The following is a 19,353-nucleotide window of genomic DNA, read 5'->3' on the forward strand; positions in this document are numbered from 1 at the left end:
ACTCTCCAGTAAAGTTATTGCTTTCTGTCAGCTTCAAATCTCTGTTTCACCATGTCTTCCTTAGTTGCTAAGAAGAGTAAAGACTATATCCAGCAGCAGTCCAACAGGGGAAGGTTTACCCCAGGCTGCACTGTATGTATTAAAAGTGAAAAGCACACAGCAGTCTATGTTCTCTTACTTTCTGAAATCTTGGGTTTCACCATGTTATGAAACTAAAGAAGGTAGTTTCAAGAGGCTCCAAGGCAGACTTAGGTTGCAAATTCACTTCTGTGTACTGGGAGAGTTGCTTCTCTTTTGTAACTCAGCCATAATGGGACTGGAATGGGGTGCTTAGGCTTCCAGCCTCTCTATCTGGCTTGGTTCTAAAAGTGCTTTTTTACTGTTGCATTTGAGATAATAGTTTTGCATAATTTGTACAAACTAGTGAATTGTGATTGTGCCGGATATATTACTGTGGCATTGCTTGCAAGCTATGAAAAGCACTAAGTTATAATTTTCACAGTAGTGAAAATGTAGTTAGCTGAATTAGATTTCTCAAATGTAATAAATCACTTTGGATATTGTATATTGTTCTAAGGGCTCTGCGGGCCTCTAGGACAGTCTAAAATTGAGAAGAAGTTTCTCAAATGATTTGAAATCATCTCTACCTATTTTTTAATTGCAGAAGATGAAGCTCACTAAAGATTTTAACCCTGGAGATAACATAAACAATTAGACCTAAGTTTTCTTTGACCATTGGGTTATTTTTTTAAAAAGGTTTGAGGTATGGTCAGAAAATGCCTAAAGTATAACTTCAAGATAAAGACTGTTATGAAAAATATTTTCAACTGAATAGAGATAGTCACCAGAATGAGGTTCTGTATGTCAAGGAGGATTCTAATATTATAGTGCTCTGGTCTCAAATTGTGACCAAAAAAAAAAAAAAAAAAAAGAAATTCTTATTGGAATGGGAATTAAAAACAAATCTAGTGCTGAAGATTTATGATGTTTTGCTTGGAGTCAATCTGGCACTAAGTAACATATGGATAGCTTGCAATATGACAAGATTTCAAGAATTGTCATCCACAGTACTTGTGGTGTCCTTGTTCCTCTGCAGTATCACTGATCAAACTTTCTGTATGAGATTCGTATGCAATCTTTGAAGATGTTTGTCAAACTAGAAACCATTGCGTATTCTGAGAGAGGTAACCTAGAAGGAAACCTGAATATATGTGGAAATAGGAGGAGGAAGAGACCCTAAATAAAGTGCACTAGCATGCACAGAAAAACGCAGTCTAATGCCAAATCAACTTATGATAAAATAGGATTTCAAGTTTTATTTTTATAGAAATGAGATTTTCATTAAACAAAGTTGTTGAAAATACAATTAAAAAAAAAGTGTGAAAGTTAAAATAAATATGGTTGTTTTTTTTTAGTAGCCATGGTTAATGCTAGGAAGTCTGTAAGAGGTATACTGCTTTGTTTTTTGGTTTTGTTTTTTTTTGTTGTTTGTTTGTTTTTTGACTTTTTTGTTTTTTTTTCCCCAATTCATCCTTTCAATTGGTAAAGTTTAAATGTTAGAGATGATTTCTGAAATGAAATTTCATTTTATTTTTTCAGCTAAAAGAAGTTCTCCTACCAACAATCAGAGTGTGACTTGTGAATCCCCAAATCTGGACAGTGGTCATACAGAGGTGAGCTCTATACTTCAGGTTGAATGTGCTTGAGTGAGCAGTTGAGGGAAGAGGAAACTGAATGCTGAAACAGCAGCTGTGCTTATTACACTGAAGTAATCCGTGTTCAGAAATTACAGTTTGTCACAATTTTCCTGAAGGCTCCCAAGCTTGTCTGCAGAGAAACCCAAGGATATTGATACAGTTGTTGTGATCTCCTTGGCAATATCCTGTCTTACAGGATAGAAGCCCGATCTTATGTCTGTTCTTGGGTTAGAGCCTTGCCTTGACCCTTGCTTGTACGGTTCCTCGTACTGTAAAGCCACAGCCCTGATTAGTTTCTCATGTTATTATGGTATAAGTAATAGTCATCTAAGCACAAACTGCGGTAAGAAAACTAATACAAGACAGATCAGTGTGTTTATCTACCTTTTCTTTTTATTAAAACTATCCAAAGGGGCTACAGGTGGTCTGTGAGACAACCCTGCCGGATTCTGTACCTCCAAAGCCCACTGTTTCAGCATGCCATCGTGGAAATTCCTTGGAAGGAAGCGTGTCCTCTCAAACCTCTCAGGAGAGAGGTACTCCACATCCCAGGTACAGACAGACTATTTCAGCAGGAAGTTAGATTGGTATAACTCAATGATTGAGGTCACAGTAGTCCTTATCTCTGTTGTCACTGAACACTGAGGGTGATGGGTGTTTATCTTGAACTCTACAGATCTCAGTTTTGGGAGCTGAACAAAGTGGTGACAGTGCCACTTACATTGGAGAAACCTCTTTACCTGTTGTGACAGTTTATTTGGTCTTTTCTAGTGTGCTGGCTTCTCGTAATTAAAGAAACTAGCAAATAATCTGCAGGTTCAACTCCTCTTAGCTGGATTCAGTCTCAGGGAGCTAGTATGTTTTCTGGCTTCCTTCTGATAAAATTTTACTTGCTACCAGAAAAGGATTTTTGCAAGCTTCTCTCCATTGCCTTCGTTATTCCTTCTCTGCATCATGTTGATTAGACAGCTACTGTTAGGTTCCTGACCAAAAGAAGCAGACTAACAAAAAAGCAAAGTCATTAAACCAACCTCTCATCTTGCCCTGCAGAGTTGAAGCTGCAGTTTTCCAGCATGGTGCTGCTACGCAAACTTATTCTATTCTAGATTCAGGCAGATAAAGATAGAACCAAATTTTCCGTGATGCTGGACACCCAGTACTGCCATAAGGTAAATGAAGCTGATGAATGTTTTCAGGAGCATGGATAGGAAGGGAAGCCTAGCTATATTTTTAGGTCTCTGGATTTAGGTGGAAATAGCAAAGCTGTTCTCTATGGTTCTGATCCTATCAGGAACTTTCACTTGGGATTCTGTATCAAGCCTGCTGTCAATTGTGATTCTTTATTTAATTTGTAATAACATGAGCCAGTTGAAACTGCAGTTGGGCATAAAACTGCCTTTCTGTGTATTGAACACTGTGGCTCAGAGAGGCACAGCTGTACAAAAAAAAAAAAAAGCCTTTTAAGAAGACAGAATCAGGTGATCAGTTTGTCGAGCTGGATCTGGTGGTTGCCATGGAGATGGAGCTGCAGACAGGCATTGAAGAGAGCGTCATTATGTCTCCTCATTTGCAGGACTCATTGATCAGTTAAAACTGCACAGGGAGCTTTGGTTGCCATGCAACAGACAACTGGGAACAAATGTAGTTTGCTTACCAACAGCCGCAGTATTTCTTTGTCCTTGGGCCCTGGGTTGGAGGAAGACTGCCTTTCCGCTTCGCCTGCAGTCCCAGTTAGCTTAGAACTGAGAAAACAAACACTAGGTTTCCTTCTAAATTAGCACAGAGTTCAGTTTCTGGTTCCTCAGATACAAAAATGGCTTGTTCCTCTGACCATGGCTAATTATCTCTGCTCTAATCAGTGAAATTCTCTATTCATAGATGACCACAGCTTAACACTCTGGAGAACTTAAAGCCACAGCCTTTAATCCAGATGCTACCTTGAACATACAGCCTTGGAAATAGTCTTCGCAGGATTTCAGTGGCTAATATTTCATAAGGAGAACATGACTTGCTCTAGGTTGTGTTGTGCTGTGTGTGTTGGGTTTGCTTACAGGCTGCATACAAGGAAACATGGATGACAGATCAGACACATGCTGATCTAGGTTCTGCAAAGTGACCAGAAATAACATATCCCTTACATTTGCTGCCTTTATTTTCTTTGTTGCTATATTTTTGAGTATCCCAGCTATGCTTTTGCATGGTGTGCATCTGTTTGACACAATCTTGACTGACAGAAGCAGCCTTGAAATCAAGTATATTGGAAAGACTTCATAGCGTATTACCATTTATTATTATTATTCCTCTTCCTAGTTCAATTTTGTTATGTTGTTTGTGTTTGTTGTTGTTGTTGTTTTTTTAAGAACAACTCGTTTTAAATTATCAAACTTGGAATATTTTATCCTGAATACAGCACTAGGGACAAACTTGGAGTCTGTAGATTGCATTTAGTGACATGTGCTGATATAGATGGGCTGGTCTGCAGTCACCAATTACCTTCAGCATTTGCTTGTGAAGCTGGCAGCAAACAAGTCCTGCAGTTTTGAGTCCTAGATGTGCACGTTTCTCCAAGCCCAGCCTAGCCACCTTCCCCTTGCCAAATGTGTAGTTTGGAGGAGGGTTTGTGTGATCCCAAGCAGCATCAGCATTAACTGCACACTTCTTTCTCCTTTGCCATTCCTATACCTACCTTAGATGCAAAGGGTAGATTTGTGACACTGGACAGTGACACAGCAAAGCACTTCAAGCATGTGCTTCACTCTGAGCTCTTAAAGGAGTTCAACTAGTTGGTGTTGTTGCTTCTTCTCTAATGCTTTGTTGGACAGTGGCCTTGGTCTCCTCTACTGAATGTGGTGGTACCCAGATGGAGGTAGGAGTATCCTGCCGATGCTGTTCACATGTTGTTTAGCAGAGCTGATAACGTAAATGGCTTTAAAAATAAATATTTGATATTCTTGTTGTAGCTCCCAGATGATTCAGAACACTATTCATGGAAGTGTTTTTGATTTTTATAGAATTCAAAACCCACAAAAGTTCATCGTTCATTTCACAGGGGTGTATTTCTAAGATTCTGAGTGGAAATGTTTAGATTGTGTACTTCTATGGCCAAAAAATATAGATGGGTCTCCAGAGTTCCTGCTCTATCCCCAGCATTTCACAGCTTTTCCCATACGATTCTCATTCCTCTGGGCTCCTTTCACTGCTTCTCTTCTGACACATTGTCCTTTAGCAGCTGCTGACTGTGCAGAAGGTGGATCGGGACAGTTGTACTCTGCTGGGAGAGAAATGGGGAAAAAAGGTTGGGGCACTTTATTGCAGTAGGATTGGTTCTGACAATGTTATGATCCCTTTGAAATCTGGAATCTCTGGAGTCTTAATTTCTGAGGCTTACCACAGACATATTGGGTTTGTGTGTACTGTGCTGAAGTCTACAGATGGCAATACTGAGAAATGTTAGGAAATGACACCACCTGAAAGGTAGGAAAACCAAAGTAAAAGTAAAATGTTTTCTCTTTATCTAGCACACCTTGGCAAGGAGTGTCCAGAACAGTAGCTTTTACTTGTATGAGAATCAGCTTAATAGGCCAACTCGTTAATTAGCTTAGCTGCCCTGTCTATTTGTTCTCTGCTAAGGTCTGCTGTGTACGAATGTAAACAGTTTCTAAATACTCATTACCAGTATCAGAACAGCAGATGCTTCTGAGTTGTCTGTTTCCAGCTGAACAAATCATTCAGTTCACACAGATCCCAAAGGCTTATTTTCAGAACACAGTTTAAGAAAGCAACCTCATCCAAGAAAACACCTTTTTAAAAAAAAAAAAAATCCATCACAAAACAACACTGTGCTTGAGCCCTCTAGGGAGCTGAAAGTTAAATATCCATTTACATGTCATCAGTAATGCTTTCCTCAGTCAAGGCCTTAGTCCCAAAGGGTCAGTGTCAAATATCCCTGCAAGCTCAAGCAGACACAGCTGTGTGCAGTGTGCACATCCTGGTGTTTTCTGCAGATGGCAGGAGAATGCAAATGGCTTATAGCTCTCTGCAACTGGCTACATTTTAGGCCTCTTAGGAGAGCTCTTGCATCTTTTGGAGCAAACCAGCATGTGTGCTAGGACAGAACTGGTTTCTTCTTCTAAAAGAAAATTTTATGGCATTGGGTGACCCCTTAAGGAAACACAAGTGTTAGGAAACACTTTACAGAAAGGGTGGTTAAACATTGGAATAGGCTCCCCAGGGAGGTGGTTAAGTCACTGTGCCTGGATGTGTTTAAGAGTTGTTTGGATGTGGTGCTCAGAGATATGATTTAGCAGAGGATTGTTAGAGTTAGGGTACTATGGTTAGGCTGCTGTTGGACTTGATGATCCTTGAGGTCCCTTCCAACCTGAGTAATTCTATGATTCTTAAGAACAGTTGAACATAGAAAATGGCTGATGATCCTTGTGTTTTCTTTATTCAGAGAACGCAGTATCTAAGAAGGGCCTTAGGAGCCTGATGACTAACGTGTCTTCTCTTATTTTTTTCAAACAGAGTGTCTTTGGTGATCCCACCATGCCAGAAATCTCGCTATGCCACTTACTTTGATGTGGCAGTGCTGCGCTGCTTGCTGCAGCCTCACTGGTCTGAGGAGGGCACACAGTGGTCACTGATGTACTACCTGCAGAGACTGAGGCATATGCTACAGGAAAAACCTGAGAAACCACCTGAACCTGAGATCACCCCTTTGCCGAGACTTCGCAGTAGCTCCATGGTGGCTGCTGCACCATCTCTGGTGAATACCCACAAAACTCAGGTAAGCGGTTGCCACTGATATGAAACCAGTGTGATTCTCGGAAGTGGTGGGCAGATGGCTTGTGAAAACCTTGGTGTTGGTTAAACTACCCAGAGCTCAGATACGTGCATTGATTCAGAAGGAGAACTGGAGAATGGTGAGGGGTTTGGAGTTGGAATCTGACTCAGAGTCTGAGCTGGCAATTGCTGAAAGCTTGAAAGCTGGTTTGTGATAATTAAGCTAGGGAGGGTGCTGATAACATTAGTTTTTAATGTGAGAATATACTGACAACTTTGTCAGAAGAAATCAGGCTGCCTTTCTTGAGCTCTCTTTGATGTTACCCTTCAAAAGAAAAGGAATTGTGCTTGGTACAGCATTGCACACTTCAGACAAACACTTGTGTTAAATATCAGAATAGACTTTCGAAAGCTGAGACAGTGAACCCTCCATGTTGTTACTTCTTCTCATTATGTTATTCTTCTTGCGTAACTTCTACCTTTATGTTTGCTAACAAAGCCTCAGTGGACAAACTGTCCTAGTAGATGTCAAAACTTATTCCCTGTTTTGCTAGAAAAGGAACTCCAGATTCCAGACCTTGATGCAGTAAAGATCTTTGTCTTAGAGCTTAGTTGTTTTGTGGTTGTGTGGTTTTTTTTGTTTGTTTGGGTTTTGTTGTTTTTTTTTTTTTTTGGATAGGTCATAGTTGATCCAGGGATGAAAAAGGGACGTGGCTGCAGTTTCAGTTGATCTCCTTGTTGATTTCTGATACTTTTAGATTGTGTATTCCTTTTCTGTCATGTAGGCTTTTAACAGCAAATTCTGATTTACTGAATTAGTAGAACTTTCTTACAAGATTTAATACAGGATTCTATTTTTGCAATCCCATTCTATGACGCATCTCAAGTAAAAGGCTCTATCTTCTGGTGATGTTCTTGTCAAATGTCTTTTTTTACTCAAAACTCTCAGAATTAATTCTTGGTTTTTTTTTTTTTCTAAATCCCTGCTTGCGGTATTCTGGCAGTTTCTGACCTGTTATTTCATAATGATAAAGAGTGAAACATCCTGCACAGCCAGAAGACAAGCATAAACAATGTAAATGTTAGTATTTTATTTTTAGTCTCAGGGTGTTGCAGCCATTCTTATGGTGTTTATGAAGTCCCATGTCTACATATGGTTTTCAGGGCTCAGCAGCAGCAGTACTCTTTAAATTGTATTATATGTATTATATATTTCTATAAAATGTTGCCCATTTCATCCCTGTGAAAGCTTTACATATCTCTGTAAAGGCCAGGTGATTAGAATTACTATTCAGTCTTCATCTACCTTTGCACGGGGATCTCATAGAATTGTGCATGTACAGAAAATCCTCCTTTAATATCATCTCCTGGAGGGAATGCCAGTTAAATAGAATGGTACACTGAAAGTTATTACTCTGTTCATGTGATTCACTCTTCTTGTGTGTGTACTTTTTGTCTTTGCTCATAACAGCCCAGTTATTTTGCACATGAATATGGTAGCTACTAGTGCAGTAGCACTGCAGTCAGATCTTAACATAGCAGCAGTGTGCATGAGATTGTCCTCCACAGGCACTGCTTGCATTAGTATTCTGCTGGTTCTTCTTTAAACACTTTCCTTCTTTCACACACGTGGCTATTTCTTGCTCTTTCAAGATGTTTCTCTTGCAAAAGGTTCCTTTACTCGATTGCTCTTCACTGACATTTTTCTGTTAAATCCATTTGGCAATTCCACTGGGTACCTTCTAGCTGCAAATGTGAGGACTCTGTCCAGGGCATTCTTCCCTCCAGGGCTAGATTTGATTGCTTTTGGTAACCTCTGTGTCAGTCCTGCGTATTTTTACTGTACTTCATCAAACTGGAATCCTGTTTAAAAGTGTTTCCAATTTGTTGAGCAGAACAGCTGTGATGGAGGAGGTCAAACAGTCCTCCATGCACCAAAAGTTTCAGCTCATTTCACTCTTTTTTACAGCTCTGAGGGCTGAAGACTGCAACACAGAGGCACCCAGACCCTACGGTTATCCCAGCTGACTGTAGGCTCTTAGCTGAGGATCTTAAATTGTCTCATCACCCAAGTCATCTGCTAGTCAGAGGAGAGAGACCACCTCCAAAGGACAGAGACTTGTCATTTCTCTTTATCAACAGACAGGATTGTACATTGAGATGTCACCAGCTCATCAGTCAAGATCTAGGTCTAGATCTAAATTCCTAGCTAGGCATCATCAGGTTGGTGAATATGCTCTCAGAAATATTGGCACTCTTGTATTTCAGTGGGTTAGATTCACAGTGGTTGGCTGATTAAACTGCTCCAAGATAAAAAGTTAGCTACATGTAAATCAGCTTAGGGGCCAGCGGATTTTTCTGATAAATCCATGTTCTTTTTGTTGTTCAGCATTTTATCATGGTAACCTGAATCTCCCCTGGTCTCAGCAAAACTCTCAAACTTCTTGTTGGATTCTGTGTGCCTGAAATCACATTTTAAATATTGTCTTGGGCTGAAGAAGTTGGTATTGTGAGTTGAGAAAACACAAGAAACATCCCTCGTGTATTGCCTAATAAAATGAAGAGTAAAGTGGAAAAAGATTCAGTGCAGCATGCTAGCACTCCTTATTGCATAGCGAATGGGTACTGGCTACAATGAATAAAATTAATACTAGCTTCCTCTAGAAACTGACTTTAATCCAAACATATTTCAGACCTAGCAACACATGATAAGGGAAGCCTACTTTGTACCTATATGCAGTGAATTTAGTGTAAGGATGGGTCTAGGAAATGAGACCTTCAGAGGCTCACAAACCTCTAGTCTTGTGCTAACATTGCTAACATTGCAGGGGCAAAGAGCCAGAGCTTAAATTAAACATCAGGCCAATGCAGCTGTAGTGACTCACAGCAATACTAATATAAAAGCAAGAGTCTAAAGTGCAATACCTTGAGAGGTGGAAGAAGTCCTAGTGAGCTGCTAGCTTTACAGTCGTGCAGAACAAAGGCAATAGGAATCAGAAGAAAATCTAGAGTAGCAGCTCCAAAACTACTTAGCTTTTCTGTCCATCTTATGCATATCATAAAACCAACATAATCTACTGCACAGGTCAGTCTTCACAGGGAGTACTATTTTGATTCTTTAGAAAGTCATATATCCCGCTGTAGATTAAAGATAATTCTACAGTTTGGTTTTCTAATGTTTCTCACTTGACACCCGTCCTAACTGCAACTCGTACTGTGTCTTTTTGCGTTTGTATAGCTTGTATCATGGTAGGTCCTCATCCTCACTCTGTAATTTTGGTGAATATTTAGGCCACCTAATAGAACTCTGATTTAGTAATTAATGTACAAAAGGTTGTGAAACTGAATTAAATTGGCACGATGTTTTCCAGACAGATGAAGCTGGAGAGCTGTAAAAGCTAAGAACCAAGCCATATGAAGTAATTGCTGGCTTCACTGTTGAGAGGCTTCTGGGGTTGAATCGTCATTTGCTGTTTGATGGATTTTGCATATGAATCCCCAATCTTTAGTATATTTCAAAATGCATAAAAGCATACCTTGCCTGAATGTGACTGTAAACAATTGTGAAGCAGAATTCTTTCTGTTGTGTGTCCCCTCCATTCTCATATTGGTAAAGTAAATAGGAAGGGTTTAAGGGTAGTCTTTGATTAGCATGAGAAGTCTGATCTCCAGTATCCCAGTACTGCAAACTGTGTAACTGGTCATTACACTTTTGGCTGCAGAGTGTCTCTGGCTTTTGCAGAAATTTCATATGCATAAAACTGCTCATTTGTTTGCAGAGCTGGGATCTGATTAGTCAGGATCTTCTTTATATCTTCTATACTGTTGGAGTCTCCTTATCTACTGATGGCATGTAGCTGTCAGGCTTGGAAGGGAAAAGGTATTTTAATACAATCTAGTTTTTTAGCACAACCTTCTTAATGAGGAAGCAAGGCAGAAGACCATATCCATTGGAAACAATCTGATATTTCAGCAGAAGAAAATTATCCTGAGGGGCTTTGGTCAGGTCAGCTGCACAAACATCTCATGAAAAGTGGCAGCATATCTTTAATGAGAACAGATGGTCAGGAGCTGAGCTTATGCCACCTTTTGTACCAAAGCCTTTCTTTGCAGTAAGTAGGCAGCTGGAATGTTTTGTTCAGTGCAGAAGGGGAGCAGAGCGCCCTCTTCTGAACTATTGGTAAATTAGTCTCAAAGTTTTCCTTGTCTTCGGACGTTTGATGCAAGAAGTTAAAGGGGCTTTAAGAAATATGAGAAGCATGGTGTGGAAGGATCTTGGAGGACTTGTTATTACAAGTGCAGGATTCTTACTGATGTTGACATCTTAGGTTTCTTTATTTTATAGATAAAATTAAAGATGAGTGTTGCTCCAATCCCATCTTCCTTCCGTCTGCCAAAGCAGCCCACCATGGCATCAAAAAAAGGCTTGTAACTTTCATAAGGAGACTTGTACTTATGAAATTGTGTAATTAAAATATTTTTTAAAATAAAATATTTTGAAGTGACCATGCTGCTTATTGCAGCTTAATTCCAAAATACATTATTATGGGCATACATTGTTAAGAGCAGATTCTCTTACGTGTTAAAACATTGCACAAAGAGTGATCTCTGTGATTGCATATAAATGTAAACCAAGGCCACAGGAAGATCATCTGCCATTCGGGGTCATGCCTCAGAATCAAGTTCAGCTGACCATCGGTCTTCTGTGCCACTAGACCATGCTGACAGCAATGCCTGAGTCTGTCTTTGGCAGCACAATGCCTCACTCATCTCTCTCTTTTTTTTTTTTCCTCCCAATGACAAATATGTTACTTAAGATCAGTAATTGTAGGAGTCTAAACATTTTTGTTTGTTTTTCTTTAAATGTGTGAATAATGCTTTCTGTGATGAATAGATGGTCCTTTTCCTCTACAGTGCTCCTCCAATGAGAGCTCTTGGAAGCACTTATTTTATTAAGATGCTTATCCTCTATTTCTCCTTGTGCTTATTGTCTTCTTCTGGGATCTGCAGGATCTTACAATGAAATGTAACGAGGAAGAAAAATCTCTAAGCACAGAAGCATTTTCCAAAGTTTCACTGACCAACTTGCGTAGGCCAGCAGTTCCAGATCTCTCCACAGATCTGGGGATGAACATCTTCAAAAAGGTGAGTGGAAGAAAATTTTCCTTAATTTACCTATGATTCAGCATCTGAATGACCTGGTGAGTAGCAGCTGAAGGTTTGCTTGGACTGTTCACTCGTGCTATATAAGAGATTGTCATCTTTTTTTATTGGGAGTAATATGATGTGTTATTGTTTAGGTATTATGCAGAAATTCAAATCGCATTACTAAATCCCAGGCTGGATGTGGCTCTGGGCAGCCTGGTCTGGTGGTTGGTGACCCTGCACATAGCAGCGAGGTTGAAACTAGATGATCATTGTGGTCCTTTTCAACCCAGGCCATTCTATGATTCTATGAAATCGTTATTCTGATATCTGTCCTGCTAAAACTATATGTGGGGAGGATACCCAAACAATGTCTGGATTTTTAATTACTGGTGCTCACTGTAATTCCAGCTAATTCAATAAAGTTTTTCTGACTTTTTTAATGTAATGAAACTCTGGGTTTGCACTCATCCAAGATACTTAACAGAGTTTTGTGGATTCTGCAAATTTACTTCTCATATCTAAGCATGTTGGACAGTTATTCAAGGGCATCCATCCCAGCCTGTGGTAAAACTGAGTTCCTTAAAATATTCATGTGGTCCTTGAGTGTAGATAGTTTCTTTCAGGATGAATGACCAAGACAAAAAGCTTAGTGCATACAGTTGCAGTTGGGCCACATACTGCTTTAATTTTTTGCCCCTAGTAGTAGTTAAATGCCTCAATGCCTCTACCTGCTCTCATCTTCCTTCTGCAGTTTAAAAGCCGCAAAGAGGACAGAGAGCGTGAACGCAAAGGGTCAATTCCTTTCCACCATACTGGGAAGAAGCGTCAACGGAGAATGGGGATGCCCTTTCTTCTCCATGAGGACCATTTGGATGTTTCACCCACTCGGAGCACTTTTTCATTTGGCAGTTTTTCTGGCATTGGAGAGGACCGACGTGGCATTGAGAGAGGAGGATGGCAAACCACCATATTGGGTGAGGCACTGCTATCTCTGCCCCATGTTCTGTATCATTCCTGTCCTGAACATTTAGAGAACAGCAGAGGCTTTTTGTTTCTTTGTCTGTTCTATTACAATCTTATGTCCTTTGTTCTGTTTTCAGTATTAAACATCTGTTTGCAGAAGTGGCAACCATGCTGGCAGCAGACCTTGGATGACTTATGCTTCACTTTTTCCCTGAAAACAGTCATACAGTGTAATAATAGCTACTAGTGTAATAATAGCTAACTGATAGTCGTGGCTGTACCACTCGAATTCACGTGAGGCTGCATTATCAACTGCAGCTTAAATTAGATTCAAGGAATGTTTACATCCTTTTCTTCTGCAGAAAAATATCTGGAGAAGCAGCAATGGGGTCATTAGGAGCATAGAAAAGAATATTAACAATTTTCCTCAAGTGAATGTTGGATGTTAAATGAAGTATTGCTTCAGGTAGTTAAGCTTTCCCTATCTTGGTATTACAAAGATGTGGTGTTTAAATATTGGTTCCTTCAAGCCTCCAAGTGCACTGAACAGATTTAGGCATGGTTTCTTTTTCACAAACTTTTAATGTCATGTATTTTCACCCTCGCATCCTTTCCTGAAGATGATAGACTATGTTTTCATGATATTTAGCCAATCTTTACATCAGTGAACCTCAGGAGATATCCCATTTTAATTTGTTTTGCTGCACTTCACAGCGTCATGGAAGGTCATGGCTTCTGACTTCAACCTTTCCATTTCTGTCTTCAGCTACTGTCTCTTAGAACCTCCAAGAACCTCTCAAATGAGTAAACCTAGTATCAAATTCTTGTCTTCACCCTAGGAAAGTTCACCAGACGGGGGAGCTCTGATACAGCAACGGAGATGGAAAGCCTGAGCGCTAGGCACTCGCACTCTCACCACACTCTTGTCTCTGATCTGCCAGACCACTCAAACAGCCATGGAGAGAACACAGTCAAAGAAGGTAAATTTAACACATCAAGAAAGAAAAATTCCACTGAAATATAAACTCCAAGAAGTTGAGGAAGTGTTACTGTTTCCATGTATATGACTAATATTTTTTTTCTGTTTTTTGTTCTCTGTATAAATATTTTCCAAGTCTTTTGTGTTTATCTTGTGCACTTTACAATATGTGTGTGTGTGTGTGTGTAGGCAGCCGTTAGCATGGAGAAGAGAGAGGTTATGTTGTGTTTTTTTAATTTGTTTTCTGTTATTGTTGTTCTGATATGATGGTGTTTGGTTTTTTGTTTGTTTGTTTTTGTCTTAAGAGTACATGGTGCAGAAACTTAGTATTGCTTCGCTGGTTTCACGGGAACTTTGTGATACTTAGTGCCTCATCTCAGTCCTCTGTTGTGCTGAAAAATCCTTTTTTTCCTAGTTTCTCCTAATTCAAAACAGAAGCCAAGCTTTGAAATTTGCTCAGTCACCCTGGGCCCATCTGTCTTGGAGCCCTCTGCAGAAATAGCAATGCCAAGTATGGCCACTATGAGAGAACCCCTGGTGGGATGAAGTCTGTTCCATAAAGAAGAGTCTTTCTGTTGGCAGGACAACTCCACCTTTGTTAAACAACATTAGCTGTGCAGAGGAAAGTTCTTTTCTGGCTATCTGCGCCAGAGGGCTTTGCTGGCACTACTCCTGCTGCCTAAGCACAGCAAATCTTTCTCCCTCCTTTGTAGTGCTGCTAGCGAAACCTGGCCATGCAGATCAGGCCTCAGCTGTGGCAAGCACAACCTTAAACCTTCATGAGGGAAGAGGATATCACACACTCCATGGAGCAGGGCACAATCTGTCTGCATAAGCTGTCAGGCAGCATACCAAGAAGGATACTCACATTTTTATGTGCTGTAGCCCTGGGAGCTCTCAAAGATCCATGCTGTTTTAGTACAGCAATTCTGAAAAGCATGAAAGAGAATGGATTTACATCAGCTCTAATTTAGTATGGACACTCTTTTTTCCCTGCTCTATGAGTCTGGGCAGAGTTCTGCTCCTGAATCATTTTTGTGTAGTCTATGTTCATGATCTATATTTGTTCTGTAGGAGAGTGATCCCACACACCACACCGGGTTTCTAGCCAAATATTTCTAAAAAGTTGCCATATATAATGCGTTACTGTCTGTACCTAGGGTACAATTGTGCTGCAACTATTTAAGTAATAGGACAAATCGCACTGTTTTCAGTGGAAGCTTCCAATTTTGAACAAAATGTTGTGTAGTTGAAGAATAAGTACAAATATTAACTATTATTTCTTTTGTGGCCAACTATATCCAAGCATTCTGGTCTTTCCTAATTTCCCGTCTGTTGTCTAATTTCCCTGGCCAGGAGAAATTTGATAATAAACATTTCTTCTGGCTGACACTTCATCAGAGATTAAGAATTAGTTATGTCCTGTGTAGATGCTGAAGAGGAGTCATGGACGCACTTGCTGCAGGCATCTATGGGTATAGATGAAGAGTCCTTAGTTCTCCTTGTCTGCCTCTAGGTCCCATCCAGCAGTCAGCTCTGTCAGTGATAATGAGATAAAGGTTCAGCACAGAAAAAAAATATTTTGTGTAGATTTCGGGTATGTTTTTTTTGTTAAACTAAGCAAAACCTCAGTGAAACAGAAAATAATTACTCTTGGGTAGTCATCAAACTTGGTAACTCAGGAATGAAGTTTCCTAATTTCATATTTTCCTTTTTGTCTTCAACATGCAGATGTCTGTGATTGCCACTGAAAAGTCACACTTGCTGTCAAGTAATCCTGTTACTTTAGGTACAACAGTTACTTCCTGTACTGATCATTAACCACTTTGTGACCTGTACTGAAGCACTGCCATTGGCCTTTGAATGAGTCTCTTAATAGAAACTGCTCATTCGGTGCTGGCAGGGTTGTACAGACTGCGCAGACATGTAGTCACCACTCTGACAAGTTGTTATTTTCAAAATGTAGCCAATCCATTGCTGAGTCAATTCTTGAAGATTACTAGATTTGTTATTTTATTAATTAGAACACTTTAAGTAGCCTTAGGCAGAAGTTTGTTGTTATTCCATAGTGCTGTTACCATACTCTCCTGAAGAAGATGGTCCAATCAGCAATGTGGGACACGTGATTTTGTTACACTGTTGAGTGCACAGACCTGTTTACAAAGCAGTAAGCATAGGAAATTACTCATACTGTGTGCTAGAGTTCAGCATGAGCGTTTAATGAAAATGGCTTGTATTGCCAAAATGCTGTCACTAGCTGAGCTAGCCAGTTTAAAATTAGACTTAGCTATGTCACGATGTCCTTTTTCTGGGTACTGTGAACTTAAATGCCACATTACCTTTCTCATCAGTCAGTTTTACATGTCGGTGATGTACTATTGCAGGTAGTGCTAGGGTTTTTTTTGTTTTCTCAGACAGTCTGACTAAGAAAGCTATTTTAACTTGGTGTTGCTAACCTACCTTCACTCCATTCAGCTGCTGAGTGCTTATTCTTTCCCTTGCTGTGGTGTTCCTGCTTCTGAGACCAGGCACTAGATCAGTATCAGGAGTAAAGCTAACCAAAATTTAATCCTTGTTTTGGATTAAGTTTAAATTGTCTGGACTCCCTGGTTAATGACCTGTAGTCTCAGATCAGTTTATGCTGCCATGGAACTATAATGCTAGAGCAATCTTGGGTTCTAATTTGCAGTAGCATAAAGGAAGAAATTAACTTATGCTTTTACCCTTGCACCCATTATAGGAATTAGGAACCTGCCTTGTCTTTCAGCATTGTGAGTTGCATTAAGAGCTGCACCCTTCTTGTAAACAAGCACAGCCTCGGTTTGCCAATTTCTAACTCTGGAGATGGAAATTCACAGGTAGCCATTTTCTTCCCTGCAGTTCGGTCCCAGATCTCTACCATCACTGTGGCTACCTTCAACACTACCCTGGCTTCGTTCAATGTGGGCTATGCCGATTTCTTCAGTGAGCACATGAGGAAGCTTTGCAATCAGGTGCCCATCCCTGAGATGCCTCATGAACCTCTTGCGTGTGCCAACCTCCCACGGAGCCTGACAGACTCATGCATCAATTACAGTTGCTTGGAGGATACGGATCACATTGATGGAACCAACAACTTTGTCCACAAGAACGGCATGCTGGATCTCTCGGTAATTGGCAAGGAATGAGGAAAGCCAGGTCCCTCTTCTGTCAATATAGTGGTACCATTGAGATCAGGGTTTTGATGGGCTTTTCCTCCACCTCTTTATATGACTTCTCTCAGCAGTACATAAAGGTCAGTCAGATACATTTGTGCATATCGTAAAAGTCTCCTTTGAGATACTGAAACTCCTATTACTCCTTGCAAGGAGTGCATGTGCATGTGTAATGCACACATCAGATCTTAAGTGATATTATTTAATTGCTGTGTTCCTGGAGCATGCACTGAATTCCCTATAAAACAGCATAAAACTGAACAGCACCTTGACGGCACCTTAAAACTCACCCTTACTTCATTCCTCTTAATGACTTGACAGCACCTGGTGCACTGAAGCAGTGTTCTCAGGCTCACAGATGTCATCTCATGGTTTCCTTTTCTGCCTGACCTGTGGTTTCTTCTTTTACACCTAGTTTGTAGGCTCTTGGGATTGAGGGTTGTGTTATTCTGAGTTTGTACTGTGCCTGCTATAATGAGTCTTTGGTCTATGACTAGAATTTCCAGGCATTGATTAGTATTAGGAGAGAAAATTATTCTAATTTTAAATATGATGTTTGATTCTACCAGGTAGTCCTGAAGGCTGTTTACTTGGTGTTGAACCATGACATCAGCTCCAGGATCTGTGATGTGGCACTGAACATTGTGGAGTGCTTGCTTCAGCTTGGAGTGGTGCCAAGTGTAGAGAAAGTCCGGAGGAAGAGTGAGAACAAAGAAAATGAAGCCCCTGAAAAGAGACCAAATGAAGGATCCTTCCAACTCAAAGCTTCTGGAGGATCAACTTGTGGGTTTGGGCCTCCTCCAGTCAGTGGAGCTGGAGATGGAGGAGAAGAAGGAGGTGGTGGAAGTGGTGGAGGAGGAAGTGATGGAGGAGGTGGAGGAGGAGGGCCGTATGAGAAGAATGACAAAAACCAAGAAAAGGTTTGTTTTGCTTCCCATTGTGCCACTCCATAATGAACTGTGATATCTGTTAAGACAAAGTATGAATGTGTATGCAATTCCCCTTCTGTTTGCCTTCTTTTTTCTTTGCACAAATTAATTTCTTTTGTTCTGGTGCTCACTATAGTTGTGCTGAAGAAACACGATTGGTAATTCAAGTACTGTAACTTCTCCAAAAGCAGTTTGTGAGTCTTACTGGGACAATTTTAATATCCTATCAAAATGCAAAGCAATCATTATTTCTTTTAAGGTTCATCATGTGTAGCTTATAAGAAAAACCAAAATTCAGTGTTTGAACCCAGCTTGTTTTCTTTGATAACCAGAAATCATAAATTTTTCAATATTGCTATGAGAATTGGCTGAGAAAGGCTGTTGCTGACATCCAAAGTCACACCTTGTGGTAGTATAATACCAAAGATATTTAAAATATGTGGTTGCTTTTCTGCCCAAGCTAGCCAGCTCTCTGTTTTCAGGCAGAATTTTTTGAAGTAAACGCTGAATGATGCTCACGGCATCCTGTTAGTGGGTTTTGCATTTATAACAACATTTTTAAGGGGAGTTTAAAGTGAGGAGGCTGGTGCTCTAACTTGAAAAGTAATAGCAATACACATTTTTAGAGTTACAACTTTGTAACAGAGTGTCTGAGGGGAGAAATTGGCTACAGTTTGTTGAAAGTAGAATGCTAACAAAAAGCCAGTGGTTTTGCTAAGGTTTCACACCAAGTTTCTCTCTGTGACTCAGGATGAAGGTCCGTCTATCAGCACCCATAGGCTGGCACTCACAATGCTTATCAAAATTGTGAAGTCCTTGGGTTGTGCCTATGGTTGTGGGGAAGGACACCGAGGGCTCTCTGGAGATCGCCTGAGACACCAGGTATTCCGGGAGAATGTAAGAGAATTAAAGCTCATTAAAATGTTCCCCTTGTACTTTTGACATCAGCTGCTGAGATTTCTGTCTGCCCCTCTGTAGCTTTTTTTGTATTGAGTACAAATGTGTTTCTCTTTGTCTGAGCACATAGACTGTGTTGCAGCCCAGCTGTAGCAGATTTTCAACTTCCATGTTATCTTCCGTACCCTGGGACTTGCTATAAGAGTACATCTGAGGCCCAGGTTTCGTTTCAGCACTCAGTGCAAAGGTGTGAAAAGTCACAAATACACTGGAGCAAAGCCCCATGTGTGCTGTTGTAAGTCACTTTTTATACTGATGAAACCCCAACAGAGTATGCTGTTTACAAGAGGTGAAGCTGTTTTGGGTTGCGTACCTAAATCCTGAAATCTAAGTAGCTATGTCCACCTTTCCTAATTATAATCGTGACTGGTTGCTGCTGGGCTGCTTCATTAGCTCATGATACTGAAGTGCACTGTGCTTGCAGGCATGTTCTTGTATCACAAGAAGGTAGAAGATTCATGCCCTTTTGAAGGACAAGGCGGCTGGTTACCTTATACTTCAGAGTATGCTCAAACTGAAGCACTGGAAAGTGCCCAGGCTGTAACCCAGACATTTGACTTCAGTCAGAATTTGACTCCGTGAGATCAGTCCAATGCCCTGTCAAATGGGAGCCTTCCAAAGGTTCTCTTCAGCACATACTTCCTCTTTACCTTCTGTGCTTGCAGCAGATAGCGTTTTTGATGACTGCAATGAGAATTTACTCA

At 40.4% G+C, this 19,353-nt stretch overlaps 1 protein-coding gene across 6 annotated transcripts in view; it reads left to right on the plus strand.

Moving 5' to 3' along the window:
* Positions 1-19,353, plus strand: part of UNC80 (unc-80 subunit of NALCN channel complex) — a 121,539-nt gene that overhangs the window by 11,813 nt on the left and 90,373 nt on the right. For 5 of the 6 annotated variants that reach the window (XM_090144416.1, XM_090144419.1, XM_090144420.1 and 2 more), the window contains exons 6-14: positions 1,600-1,673; positions 2,110-2,249; positions 6,222-6,483; positions 11,490-11,624; positions 12,379-12,601; positions 13,430-13,570; positions 16,450-16,718; positions 17,333-17,683; positions 18,443-18,589. In XM_090144416.1, coding sequence (XP_090000542.1) covers positions 1,600-1,673; positions 2,110-2,249; positions 6,222-6,483; positions 11,490-11,624; positions 12,379-12,601; positions 13,430-13,570; positions 16,450-16,718; positions 17,333-17,683; positions 18,443-18,589 — 1,742 coding nt within the window. The remainder of the gene's footprint in view (positions 1-1,599; positions 1,674-2,109; positions 2,250-6,221; positions 6,484-11,489; positions 11,625-12,378; positions 12,602-13,429; positions 13,571-16,449; positions 16,719-17,332; positions 17,684-18,442; positions 18,590-19,353) is intronic. The other variant, XM_090144421.1, reaches the window with a different exon arrangement.

The sequence above is a fragment of the Phasianus colchicus genome, chromosome 7 (assembly GCF_987193195.1).
Source record: "Phasianus colchicus chromosome 7, bPhaCol1.hap1.1, whole genome shotgun sequence".
Lineage (NCBI taxonomy): Eukaryota > Metazoa > Chordata > Aves > Galliformes > Phasianidae > Phasianus > Phasianus colchicus.